The 13,102-nt window shown below is 45.5% G+C and overlaps 2 protein-coding genes across 2 annotated transcripts; one reads left to right on the plus strand and one right to left on the minus strand.

The window, feature by feature from the left end:
- The first annotated feature begins 5,363 nt into the window (after nucleotides 1–5,363).
- On the plus strand, nucleotides 5,364–8,538 carry LOC127759898 (ethylene-responsive transcription factor WRI1-like). Its single transcript, XM_052284116.1, has 7 exons — nucleotides 5,364–5,655; nucleotides 5,769–5,854; nucleotides 6,102–6,110; nucleotides 6,518–6,606; nucleotides 6,720–6,844; nucleotides 7,139–7,215; nucleotides 7,524–8,538. The coding sequence occupies exons 1-7, from the start codon at nucleotides 5,405–5,407 to the stop codon at nucleotides 8,189–8,191; spliced, it is 1,305 nt and encodes a 434-aa protein (XP_052140076.1). The 5' UTR covers nucleotides 5,364–5,404; the 3' UTR covers nucleotides 8,192–8,538.
- Nucleotides 8,539–10,145: 1,607 nt separating this feature from the next.
- On the minus strand, nucleotides 10,146–10,942 carry LOC127755680 (uncharacterized). The gene is made up of 3 exons (XM_052281380.1): nucleotides 10,892–10,942; nucleotides 10,689–10,793; nucleotides 10,146–10,604 (listed from the first exon to the last, which is right to left on the minus strand). The coding sequence occupies exons 1-3, from the start codon at nucleotides 10,940–10,942 to the stop codon at nucleotides 10,146–10,148; spliced, it is 615 nt and encodes a 204-aa protein (XP_052137340.1).
- Nucleotides 10,943–13,102: the final 2,160 nt, after the last annotated feature.

The raw sequence follows: 13,102 nt of genomic DNA on the forward strand, positions 1-13,102 counted from the left end.
AACCAAAACAAACCAAACAACACATCACGTATTTTATTTGAACTTCTAAAGATGCATCCTACTAATAGAGATAGCAATCTAGCATCGAGGCCAAGTTGTTTATCTAGTTTAACTTTTTGAGCCTCTTGTCGCTGTAAATTTATCTGGCAACTCCAAAACTGCACTATTATGTCCAGAATTTGTTTTGGAAATTTAAATTATGTTCAAACTTTATATGTTGCAAAATTAAGTCAATAATTTTTTTTTAGAAAACACATTATAAACGCAAACGCTTACATACACACGCATAGGGGTTGATAAAATAAGACCGAACCGAAGAACCGAACCGAAAAGACCGAGACCGAGAAATGTGGTTATTAATTTGGTCTCAGCCCTCAAAAGACCGAATTTTTTCGGGCAATTCGGTTATTGGCTTCGGTTAACTAAATTAACCGAGAAAACCGAATTGTTGCCCAACAGGCCTAGGAGGCCCAATAAACCCAGTAAATTGCTAAACCCTAGAAGTCACCGCTCCTAGTCACGAGTCACGCGGCGCCTTCAACCCATCCATTGCGCCACCTCCGCCTCCGATCCCCATCCATCGCGCCGCCTCTAGCCAGTCCACCTCCGCCATGGCCTCGATGAGCGCCGCTTCCAGCCAACCCGCCTCCGCTGCAACCCCGACGAGCACCGCCGACCGTCTCGGCGCCGCCTCCAGCCAGGCTCCGCCGCAGCCTGGACGGGTGCCGCCATCCGCCTCGGCGCCGCCTCCAGCCGAGCTCCGCCACGGCCCCGACGGGTGCCGCCGTCCGCCTTGGCGCCGCCTCCAGCCAGCCCGCCTCCACCATGGCCCCGACAAGCACCACCTCCAGCTGGGCTCCGCCGTGGCCTCGCCACTAGCCCTTGTCGCCGAGCCACCGAACATCTCCAGCGAATCAGTCTGACCGAGACCGAGATCGAATTTGCCGGTCCTGAGTTTCTTGGATGAAATTCCGTCCTGATTTTTCAAAAACCGAAATGAACGAATGAACGAAGACCGAGACCGAATTTTTCAGTCAGACCGAACGCCCACCCCTACACACACACACTCGCTCCTGTCAATTCACACCCTACTATATAAGCACCTTCGAGAGACTGGACCGATATATTTTAAAATTGATGATGTACATTATTATCGGCGGATACGTCGCTTACCACTGAAATAATAATTACTCCCTCCGTTCATATAATATAGCGATCGAACCGGATGAAATAAAGAGAGCAGCTGTAAATGTGAGCATTCACATCATGTGGGTAGAAAATTCGACCATGTGTCTCCATTTGTAGGCTTCAATTTTTTTTTGGCAGTCCGCTTCCATTTTTGTTAAGATATTTGGACGGCAGATAATGTGTATACTGGTAACCAGTTCTAATCGTTTGGTTAGTTTAGTGCTCGAACTCAAACCTTTTCATCAAGAATTCGGACTTGGGGAAGCCGGCAAGTAAGGTTATACTATTAATTTTTGGATGCACTGTTCCATTAACAAGAGGAAAGTGAAAGCGATGTGCTACTACTACATCCAACAAATTAAAGCAATTATAATGCGGCGTGATGATATAAATGATGGCGACCATCTACACAAGAACTCTTTAAGTTTTAAATTTAAATATATTTAAAGCTTTGCTTGTCACTCTCTGCAGGCGCCTTGCCTCCTTTTCATATGTTTTTCCTTGAAGCAATCTCACCGCGTGTAACTTTTCTCATCAAAAGATAAGCAGCTTGATCATGCTGATCTCCTTAATAAAACAGAGCCTTTCTTCAAGGACGCCAGGCCGGCCTGATCCTACCACCTGATTATTTTTAAAAAAATTTGGATGTATCACTGTATCATCGCGCACAACGATTATATTATTGCGTTAAGTTCTCACATCCAACACAAACAATGATGGTTAAGTCCAACGCGTGTTCGTGTGGCAGCTGTGTCGAGTGTTTAAAAAACAAAAAATCTTCATGCACCTTGCCTGATGCCTGCTAGTCCCGTGATCTCTACGTGATTTGTGACACGCTAATAGCATCAAGGATCGCACAACAAATTGGCGTGTAGCGCGATAGCGTCGTCCATCGGCGAGATTTTGTCGGTTCGAGACCTGATCTCGTGTGAGCTAAGATTACCACGATTTCATATCACGGCGACGCAAACATGCAATATACTGCAAACTGCGTCCCCTCGATGCAACCGCGCTAGTGCCGGTTTATGTGTTCCAACTGACGCTTCCCATGTTGCCGGTCGCTGTCAACGGGGTTGTTCCGCTGGTGCATGGTCGGTCCGGTCCGATCGCAAAACCGAGTGCGCCATTCGCAGACAAAGCCGGCCGGGATCATCTCCCCTCTTTGGCTCCGGTCGTGGCTTCGTCGTGGGCATCCAAATGGGGGCGAGTCGTTGTGTCGGCTGCTGCCACTGGCCAGGCTAAGGCGCGCGAGCGGTCACTTGCGCGGCGCGCGTAGGATGGAATGATTGCCGCGACGTCACCCGGCCGCACTTGCGCTTGCGCTTGCGCCCGGTGGTGCGTCGAGGTGAAAGGTGGGTGAATTGGTGGTGGCCCTGTCGCGCTCGCGTCGTCCGTCCGATCGACCTGAGGAGGTGTGGCAACTGGGCATTGGCAAATGGCAATACCACGGCGCGAGACCGAACGCCGCCGGCGCGCGTACGCCTCGTTGCGTTGAGGTGGTTTGGTACTTGGTGGGGGCGATTGGGCAGCCAGTACGAGTGGCGCTCGGCTCTGCGGTTGATTGGCCCCCAGGTTGTGAAATATGGCTTGGAACTGATTAGGTATGTGCCTTTTGGTACGGCGCTGCCTTTTACCAAAAAAACTAGATAAAACCTCGTACGTATTGCTGAAGTTTATAGAAATAACGTCCTATGATAATAGTAGAAATAACGTCTAAGATAGCTAAAACCTCGTGCGTACTATGATAATAGTAGAAATAACGTCTAAGATAGCTAAATGACATAAGTTTATAGAATTTGTTTTTTTATCGATCATTGGAAAAGGCTCTAAATGTGGTTTATGATAATTTAAATAGTATATAGATTGATAATACAAAAGTAAAAAATAGATGGTGTGACTTAATGAGAGAAAAAATGAGATAAATAATTTGGACTAAAAAATTAGAAGAGGTGGATGATGTGATTTAATGAGAGAAGATAAAAAAACATTAACTAAGTCTGGAATTCGTTATTAAACCCCAATACTAGGTATAACCCACCCCCGAACTACCAAACCGTGTCAACTTTCATCCCAAGACAGAATGGCTCAGTGACTCCGGTTTCGTTTGATGTGACGCTTTGACTCTGGCCAATTGTATTTAATCAACATAAGACCCATGTGAGCCTAACATGTCAGCAACTAACTATTTCCTTCTTTATCTCTCCTCTCTCCCCTCTCTTCCCCATCCTCACCAGGGGGAGGCAAGCCGTGGATGACATGGACAGAGGCGATGACCGGCATCCAGTAGGAGAAGGAGAAAATGGCAAAGTGAGGAGGTGGTGTCGTTGTGGCGGTGGCAGGAGGGAGATGAGGGAGGTGGCGGTGCTATAACAGCTAATCGGTGAGGTGCAGGAGCTCTAGAACCTCTAAGGTGCTCACTTCATTCCCCCTCCCTAGGCAAGCAAGTAACAAGTCAACAACCATCTCTCCTCTTCCCCCATTCTCTAACTCTCTTGTTTGTCATCAGCCTGCGATTTCCTTGCTACGCTTCTCCTTCGCGTACTTGGTCAGGCACCGACACTACCACCTGCTGCCCGTCCGCGAACGCGCGCCTCAGTCTGCCCACCTTCCACACGGGATGACACTGCTGCCGATTTCCAAACCTCCTTCGCCACCACCTCGGCAATGATTCGCACTTCCTCCCGACACTGGCGAGTAGCAGACATTAGCCGACGAGGCCTACAACCCTGACTGTCTACCACCCACCATCACCTCCTCCTCCCTCGCGCATCTCCGTCTCGCCGACTCTACCACCACCGCCGTCGACGATGACGATGATGAAAGGGAGAAAAGAGGGGAAAGAGGGGGCGACAAGTGGGTCCCACTGTATTTTTTAATTATTAATCGAACGCTTACTGATAGGTGGGTCTCATGTTTTTTTTAATTTTAAGTGCCATATCAACCCCACGTAGGCGTCATGTCAGTCAAAACTGTTGTTCAAACCACCTTGAAATCTTATTTGCACTGGTTTTAGGAGTTGAGGGACACATCATATCTGTTATTGCGGTTCATGACGAATTTTGGACTCGGTGACAATTTGAGGGACCTAATGTGAACTTATTCCTCCAGGGAAAAAAACGAGCCCAATAGGCGTGTTACTTGGTCCAGGACAGGCACGCGTATGAAGCCTGCAGTAGGCGGGCCAACTAAACATATAATAGTCCTCTTAACGTTCAGGCCCAATAGCTGGAGCAATTGGAGACCAGTTTAGGGTAACAAGGAATTTTCTCGATTAATGTTATCGAGAATATAGAGCGGTATTCTCAAAAAAAAAAAAAGAGAGAGAAAAGAATATAGAGCGGTAAGCAGGTGAATCACGGTAAAAAAACGTAATTGTAGGACCAAACCATCCCTAACTTTAATAGGAAAAAAATGACTTTGCTAGTTTCAACCCTATTTGAAACATTTCGGTACAGGATTTACAAAACCGTGTGATTACCACACGGTTATAATGGTTACAATAATTATCATGCACGGTAACTTTTCTAGTTTTTAAAATCACGGTATATCTCATGGTTATCGCGTGGTTTTCACGGTAACTACCTTATAACGGAGTGCGATATCCGCGTCGAAAGCTGTAGGGGAAACCTGACCACGACACGTCGAGACATGTTCTTTCCCTTTCCGCGCGCGGCAACGCGGCTGTATAAATACTCACCTATGCAGCTACGTCCGCATATTTGCCTCTGCCACACACGTACGCGCAAACGTGTCATCGTGCGACACAAACGCTTGGCCCCCGCGGAGACGCATGACGGCAAGAGTCGCAATGCGCTAAACAAACCTCTCCTTGTGCAGTGGAGTCCCATACAGCCGCGCGCGAGTGGTGGTGCGCACCTGCACGGCTGCACCACTCCACTTCACGGCGCGCAGGTACCCAGCATTTTCCGAGACCTTGACCGTAAAAACGCCCGTCGCCCCCACACGCCTGGGCACGGCGGCGTCACGCCAAGTGTCGTGGCGCTCGGGGTGGAAGCTATAGTGCCCAGACCTTTGCCTCCCTTCTCAGATCACTAGGAGTACTCCAGATCAGTCTCAGTAGTCAGTACAGTCCTCCTCCTTGCTTCCCTATATAGGCAGGTTCACTTCACCGGTGACACCCACTACCCTTGTCTGTTGTCTTTGTTGCCAAGGAGGAAAGCAAACAGGGGCCTTGCAGGAGCTATCAACAAAAGCCATGGTCTCCATGAGGAAGAAGAAGAAGGCCTTTGCTGTTGCAGCTGCAACCACCTTGCTTTCCCCTCCTCGGTCCTCCTCCTCCTCCTCCTCCACGGCGTCCTCCTGCATTGTGCCGCCGCGCACTGAGAGCGGCAAGAAGAAGAGTAAGCACAGGAAGAGGGCCAAGGATGGCACCGGCGGTGACGACGACGCCGCCGCCGTTGCTGCTGCGCCGAGGAAGGGATCCTCCATCTACAAGGGCGTGGCAAGGTCTGCGTTTTCGATTCCTTTTTCTTGCTTTGATGATCAGTTCGCAGTTGTTTGCGTGATCTTTGCTTGGTTTCTGATGAATGCGTCGTTTGTTGTGTGTTGCTGGTGTGTAGGCACAGGGGTTCAGGGAAGTACGAGGCGCACCTGTGGGACAAGCAAGGCTGGAACCCAAACCAGACAAGGAAGAGAGGCAGGCAAGGTGAGAAATACAAATTCTACGAGCCTCGGGTCTACTATGTTTTCTGCAGCTAATGGGACAAGTTGATTGCCATTTTGTTTTTCTTTGTTCTCTCTTTCTTTGGTTATTGTTAGGTCATTTTGTATTCCTGCTAGCTTATGTGCTGATCTTTTTTAATTTGTGTTGCAAATGCGGTGTTTCCTTCTGCCTCGGAATTCGTGTGGTGATCGATGCTCATCCATGTCTGATGTCTCATCGCCTCCATTAGTCTATCTGGGTGAGTCAAGATCCTCTTCACATAGTGGGAAAAGTTCACAAACTTTTTCTTCGCTATGATTCACAAATTATCACTAGCGTGTATGGCTCCGAATTCCATTGCCGTCCTAGTACCATGCACATATTCTTTCTTCAGAATAACTTTGAATCCGCAGCTACTTTGTTCTTTCTTTCTTGGAAAAGAGAGTAATTCTTTCTTTCTTGGAAAAGAGAGTAAAGAAGAAACACTTTTGGGTAAAGTGGAAAAGTACTGCATTTTGCCTGTCCCCATGCATGCGTCAAGATACGTTTTTTACAACTTCAACAGAATCATAAAGATCATGCTCTCACTCGCTACCAGTACATTTTTTTTTATGTAGAACATGCTGAAAATACACGGATTAAGCCATTAGCATTGTTTCTTTGCAGGAGCTTATGACACAGAGGAGGCTGCAGCTCGCACTTATGATCTTGCGGCACTCAAGATCTGGGGCTCAGACCATGTCCTAAACTTCCCGGTAAAGTTCAGAGTGTTTCAGCACCTGTCATTTCCCAGTAGCACTAATTCGCCGTTACTAATTAAGGAGGAGATGATGTTAACTTGTTAAGCTCCCATTTGTGATAAATGCAGATTGACACGTACAGGAAGGAGCTTGAGAGGATGCAGCGAATGACAAGGGAGGAGTACCTGGCTACTCTGAGGCGCAAGAGCAGTGGCTTCTCCAGGGGTGTCTCCAAGTACAGGGGAGTGGCAAAGTAAGCATACATTGTCATGCAATATCACTGTACTGTCCAATCAAGCACTAGCTAAGCATTGTCCTTTGCATACCCCAGTAGTACTAGTACCTCTTTTCCGTCCAAAACCCATTTTTTGGTTCTCCAAATGGCATACTGTGATACTGGCAAATCTGGCATGAGAATACGGTGTGCTACTAGTACTGTGAAAATTGAAATGCCAAAAACCGGGTTGAAGTTCTTTTGCCTTGTCTAAGCTCTACTAGTAGGAGTAGTCTCAACATTTGACTGCAATGCCCATGTTTGTCACCGCAGGCATCACCACAACGGCCGGTGGGAGGCCAGGATAGGCCGAGCTGTAGGCAAGAAATACCTCTACCTGGGAACATTCGGTAACGCGTTCTTGGTTTTGTTCACCGGCTACATTCTGTTCCTGACGCCATGAAAACTGCAGTTTGTTAACAATGGACAACCAATGCACATGTATCAGTACCACCACATATGTTCGTGTCGTATGTTATTCGCTTTCGTGATTGTTAATTTGTCGTGTCATGCATGCAATGCTGCCTTTCTCTTTGGCACAATGTGATGCTTGAAGAATGCTACTGCTGCAGTGCTGCGTACTGCACGGCTATTGTTACAAAGGCCCACAGAATGTGCCCCCTGAAAGATGGATGTTTCTTTTGCTCTGTACGTGCAGATACCCAGGAGGAGGCAGCCACGGCCTACGACCTGGCGGCGATACAGCTCCGCGGCCGCAGCGCGGTCACCAACTTCGACGCCAGCTGCTACACCTACACGGACCACCTGCCGCCGCCGCCGCCGCCGCCGCCGCCGCCGCAGCCACCGTCCGTCTGCAAGACCGAGCCGGAGCTGGAGCCGCCGCAGCCGGCGGCGCCTCCAGGCTCGGAGTCACTTCTCCGGCCCAAGATGGAGCCCTGCGACGACTGGGAGCCGCCGGCGATTTGCCCGTCGCTCCGCGACGCGGACGACGCGGACCACGCCATCGCCGAGATCCTGCCGGCGCTCTGCATGGACCGCGCCGACTTCGAGGCCAGGTACCCTGCCCGCCGCGCCCGCGACGCCGCCGCCGACGGCTGGTCGACGTCGTCGGACGACGTCGCCGCCGCCTCCGTCGACGATGACGTGCTGCGTAGCCTGCCGGACGACGTGGGCTTCGTCGACGACGTCGAGAGCCTCTTCCTGGACGCGCCCGGCCCGGCCGCCGCCGCCGCCGCCGCCGCCGCGATGCCAGACGACGTGGAACGCGCGGTGCAGCGCGCGCCTTCTGCCGCGTCTCGTCGGGCCAACGCCGCGGCGGTCTCCTACGCGATCAGCTCGTTGGCGTCCGGGCGCTGGTGGTATTGACATCACGTACTGACGTACGTGTCGGTGTCACGCCATGTCGCGCATGCATGCACTGTGTTTGCACAGCTTCGCAAAGTTGGTGAAACTGCAGCTAGCCAGCTATAGTTAGGGTGTTGCGTTTTGGTGGGTATGATGTGAAGTGAAGTGGAGTAGCTTGAGCTTGACAAGTGTGGTCCAATTTTTGGCGAGTAAATGCGGGCGATATGCTAGCCAGGAGTATCTGCGTGGCTGCTCGATCTCATTGTAGTACGTGAAAGTGGAAGAAACAGGAGAAGGCTCACACTTTTGGGTGTAACTCCACTGTGGTAGCGAGCTGGTTTTGGTACTTGCACCCTGTCGGATTCGGGTATAATTAAGCCGCCGCTTGTCCGAGTTGAATGTTGGCGTGACAAGGTGACAACTCCACGTAAGAGTGTGACAATCATGGTTAGGACTTAGGACCCTTTGCGGCACTACTGGTACACAGAAGTCATGGGTGATCATTGGTCCGATGCTTCGGGCGAAACCAATTCCAGGAGTGTGACAGGGACAGAAAAACGGTTTACAAAATTATCATGTGCGGTAATATTATCGGTTTTTAAAATTACTATGATATACCTCGCAGTAATCACATGATTTCACAGTAAACACAAGGTTACTGCGGTAACAGCATTGTTTTCGCGTTTCCAAAACTACGGTATATCTCGTAGTAACCGATTTTCACGAGAAAGAAACTCACGGTTACCGTGATAACCGTTAAACTGTGAGTGATGATAAACTCATCTAAAATACACTACAAGGGATTGGCTTTTGAGTGATGACAAAAATCATCACTATAACTGTATTTTTCATCACAGTTACTACCTTGTGACGAACTTATGATTCGTCACTATGTCATCACTGAAATTGGCGTCACAAGTAACAAAGTGATGAATTTTTTTTCACCACAAATACTAATTATATTTGTGACCAAAAGTCTTGTAACTAATGATCATAACAATAGTGATAGTTTGTGGTAACAAATACGAGATGTACTAGTGACCGCAACGACATCACAGATGTACAAGATTGTGATGGATTATTTCCTCACGTATTGTTAGTAATTAGTGAGAATCATGGTCACAGTTGTATGATTCAATAATGATAAAGTTTCATCACATATTATTGATATACATGTGAAAACAATTTCTCACAAGTTAATTTGTTATAGTGACGAGATTGTATAATGTTGTGAGGAAATTTTAACCTGAATAATACATTTATTGTGAGTAAAATGCATTTTATTGTGGTGATCTTTTCACCAAATAATATTAGCATATTGCATTAGTTTTTGCCACAAATTGGATGACATATTCGTGGTTAAAAATTTGTAGGTATGGCAAAGCATTCTTATCACTATAGTGTGCGTAAAGAGTGACATTTTTCATATAATTAATTAACTCTTTGCCAAATTAACCAATTTGATTTTTTTTCATGTTTTATATATCAATTTACATTTATTTGATTTGAGAAACCAAGTAAACAGCTCGAAGCATTTTCGAGGAAAACTATATATATTCTTGCAAATCTATAACTATAATAATAGAACATGTTGAAATATCCATTTCAGAGCATCCTTTATTGATGAAAGATTACAATGCTATAAGAAAAGTGCAGAGCAAAATGCAGTACACATAAATGAGCACTAGCAGTACTCCAACTACCCTTTATAACTCTAAAAATATACCCTTTATTGTAGAAAGAAAAATGTGCTCAAACAGAAAGAGCACTTTGATGTAAATATAAATCCAAATGACATCTAAATGTAGAATTGAAGATAATGTCGATGCTGACTCATCGGATGCTCGCCTAGATGAAAGTGATGTTGTCGATTTTCCACATCCTGCATTTACAAAAACATCGAAGAGATGACTATTGTAATCTATTGAATAAGTAAACTAACACTATTAATGGTATTTTTTTGTGGTAACCTTACCTAGTTGGTTGGTGTACTTGTAGAGGATGAAGGAATGGAAGAAGTAGCACCAGCAGCGCCCATGCGAGCCATCATTCTATTCATCGTTTCCTCCAGCTTCTGGTCCATCAAACGTTCCATATCGACATTTTGTTCCTCAACAGTTTTCTTCTGAGAATTTAGCTCTTCACGTTGAAACCGTAGCTCATCACGCAATTGATTGTTCGCCTCTGTCAATCTCTCAACTTCTTCAGCCAATGCAGCTGCTTGGTTTTGTGCATCACTGGCACGTTGGTCAGCAGCCTCAGCTCGTGCATGAATCCTATACCTTTCTTGAGCCCCTTGGTTGACTGCACCAATGCCAACACCACGCGAATGGTTTGGCTTTCTACCAAGAACCAGTGCAAAATGCTCAGCCAATGGGATTGGAGCAGCAGCAATCCTTTCCTTGTGTGTTTCAGCTGCTTCCTCAAGATTGTTCTATGAACATTGAAGAGTAAGAGGTAAGCGAATAATTCTAAATCTTGTGTATAGAAAGCCAAATGAACTAATATTAATATATACCAGTATTTCTGCTCCATTAGGAATAGACCATGTCCCATTTGCCTTCATGTAGATTGCTCTCCAAACATCAACAGCACTAGGCCATGCACCGGTCTCAGGGTTTCTCTACAATTACAGTGCATATAAATTAAGTATATATATCACATGTTTGATGCCAAAAATAGTTTAACTATAGAAAATATGATTGGTCAAAAGTTTCTCACCAGTTCAGATGCTATCTGCACTATAGACTTTGTTCCAACAAGTGACTTCATCTCTTGCTTTGGTTTGTTTATAGAATTTTGCTTGCTTCGCTTCTATGAAAAAGTTGATTAACTATTAATATTGAAACATATGAAACTGTGTAAAAATATAAATATGTACCTGAAATTGCTCATCACTCCATAAGTTATCAATCAACCACTGCCAATCTTCAGGTGCAACATGAATTGGGCGCACTTTTGTTGTGCGGTAGGTCCTGTACAAATTGTAGCGTCTGATATTGTACTGCCTCTCAACTTGTGCTATGACGCATTCATAGTCATCTAGTGAGATCTCAGGGAACTTCCCCTACATCATCATGTCATGCTAGATTAGTAATGCAAGAGACAACAAAATTATATGAAAAAAAAAACTAAGCTATTTTTGTGACAGACCTTCAACAAAGTCCAGATTGAAGACAAAGTTCCAGGAAAAGCTTTTTCAATGTTTTTCCACTTCTTCACCTTGAGAGGAGCTTCCTTCCTTACGCAAACAGTGACCTCACTTTTAAAGATGCTAGCATGCCTACCACATACTTTGCAAAATTGTCTAGGAAATTGAATATCTAGCGGTACGCCTCTTGCTCTGAGTTTTGTAAGTGCCGTGTTAACTGTAACACCGCGAGGTCTCCGACGATTAATACCTATTTAAAGGAAAAAGAAAAGATAGTTTGAGTTTTTGTACATTTACAAACGTACATGTGAAGAAAACAAAAATAAATGGATACCATAAAACAACTCAAATATTAGATCGAAACCTGTGTTGATGAGTCGAATCCTTCCATTTCCAGCCTGATCTGCAGGTTGTCGCGTGACGTCATTAGAGTTCTCCAACTGATTGGTGGGTTGGCGAACTTGGGAAACCATGTTATCCTACGGAATGCAAAAATGAGTATAAACATATTCAAAGGAATGTCCTATGAAATTAAATACTGAATATAAACAGATCTAAAGGAATGTCCTATGGAATTAAATGTCTACTATAAACAGAAGCATGCAGTCAGTCCCAATGGAGATCAAAGAAGGCACAGGTGAGGAAAGAAAAATTAAAGAACATTAATCTATGGATTAGAAGACATAACAAATTGCAAATGCGGTAAAAGATTTATAAGAACACAAGTGGGGAAAAAAGTAAGCGATCAAGTGACTGCAGCACGAGCAGGCTGCAGGGCACCACCACCGCACCATGGCACCGCGACACCACCTGAACGCCGGCGGCATGAAGTCTCCCACATAATAAGAGATGGAATCGATCTACTCTAGGGACTGGACTGTGTGGAATCGATCTACTCTAGGAGTCTAGGGACTAGGGCTGAGTGGAATTATTAAAGAATCAATCTACTCTACAGAGTAGTCAAAGATTGTGGACTTCTGGAGGGTTGGAGTAGGAGTATCGATCTAGGGAACAAGAACATTTACCTTCACCTAGAAACTGGGTATGCGCAGTAAATGTAGGTGCTTGGGTTCTGGATGTGTGTTTACTGTGTTCTGTATAGGTGGCAAGGTAGATGGGTAGCCTTTTATAGCCAAGTAAAAACGTCAAAAGGGCGGGAGTAAAAATTGTTTGCCACTAACTTTTGGAGGGAATTTCCATTTTTATTTGGCGCCACAGCGTAACTGTGCGAGATATATTTGGCTAGGTAGATAATCATGCAAGTTTGAATCTGTTGACTGTTGAGCCAAGTAGTTGTTCACTGACATCGTCAACGTGCAGGGTGCATTCCAATTTTTTTAAAATGAAATTAATAAATAAATGGCCTGTTTAGAACCCGGCAAAAATTTTCACTCTTTCACATTGAATATTTGGACATATGTATGGAGTATTAAATATAGGAAAAAAAATACACATATTACGAGTAAATTGCGAGATGGATCTTTTAGGCCTAACTGCTCCATGATCTGTCAATGTGGTGCTACAGTAAACATTTGCTAATGACGGATTAAAAAAATCATAAACATTGTTTTAGTTTGCAAGGCTTGTCTTAAAATTTATAATGCTTATTTCATATAGTTTTTACACATTGTTTTTACATCGTCCAACTACTAGCTCCAGATCAACTATCTCAACTATAGTCAGGGGCTGTATTGATGCCATTTTCAACCATATCATTTTTTTGACAAATTTGCCAAAAAAAATGTCAACGTTTAGTTTGTTCCCAAATTTGGTAAATACAT

This window comes from Oryza glaberrima, chromosome 1 (genome assembly GCF_000147395.1).
Source record: "Oryza glaberrima chromosome 1, OglaRS2, whole genome shotgun sequence".
Taxonomy (NCBI): Eukaryota; Viridiplantae; Streptophyta; class Magnoliopsida; order Poales; family Poaceae; genus Oryza; species Oryza glaberrima.

Coding starts and splice junctions, on each gene's coding strand:
- LOC127759898 (XM_052284116.1), top strand. CDS start 5,405: ATGGTCTCCATGAGGAAGAAGAAGAAGGCCTTTGCTGTTGCAGCTGCA. Junction 6,845..7,138: donor AAGTACAGGGGAGTGGCAAA/GTAAGCATACAT, acceptor TTGTCACCGCAG/GCATCACCACAACGGCCGGT. Junction 7,216..7,523: donor CCTCTACCTGGGAACATTCG/GTAACGCGTTCT, acceptor CTGTACGTGCAG/ATACCCAGGAGGAGGCAGCC.
- LOC127755680 (XM_052281380.1), bottom strand. CDS start 10,942: ATGAAGTCACTTGTTGGAACAAAGTCTATAGTGCAGATAGCATCTGAA. Junction 10,794..10,891: donor TGCAGATAGCATCTGAACTG/GTGAGAAACTTT, acceptor CTGTAATTGTAG/AGAAACCCTGAGACCGGTGC. Junction 10,605..10,688: donor CTAATGGAGCAGAAATACTG/GTATATATTAAT, acceptor CAATGTTCATAG/AACAATCTTGAGGAAGCAGC.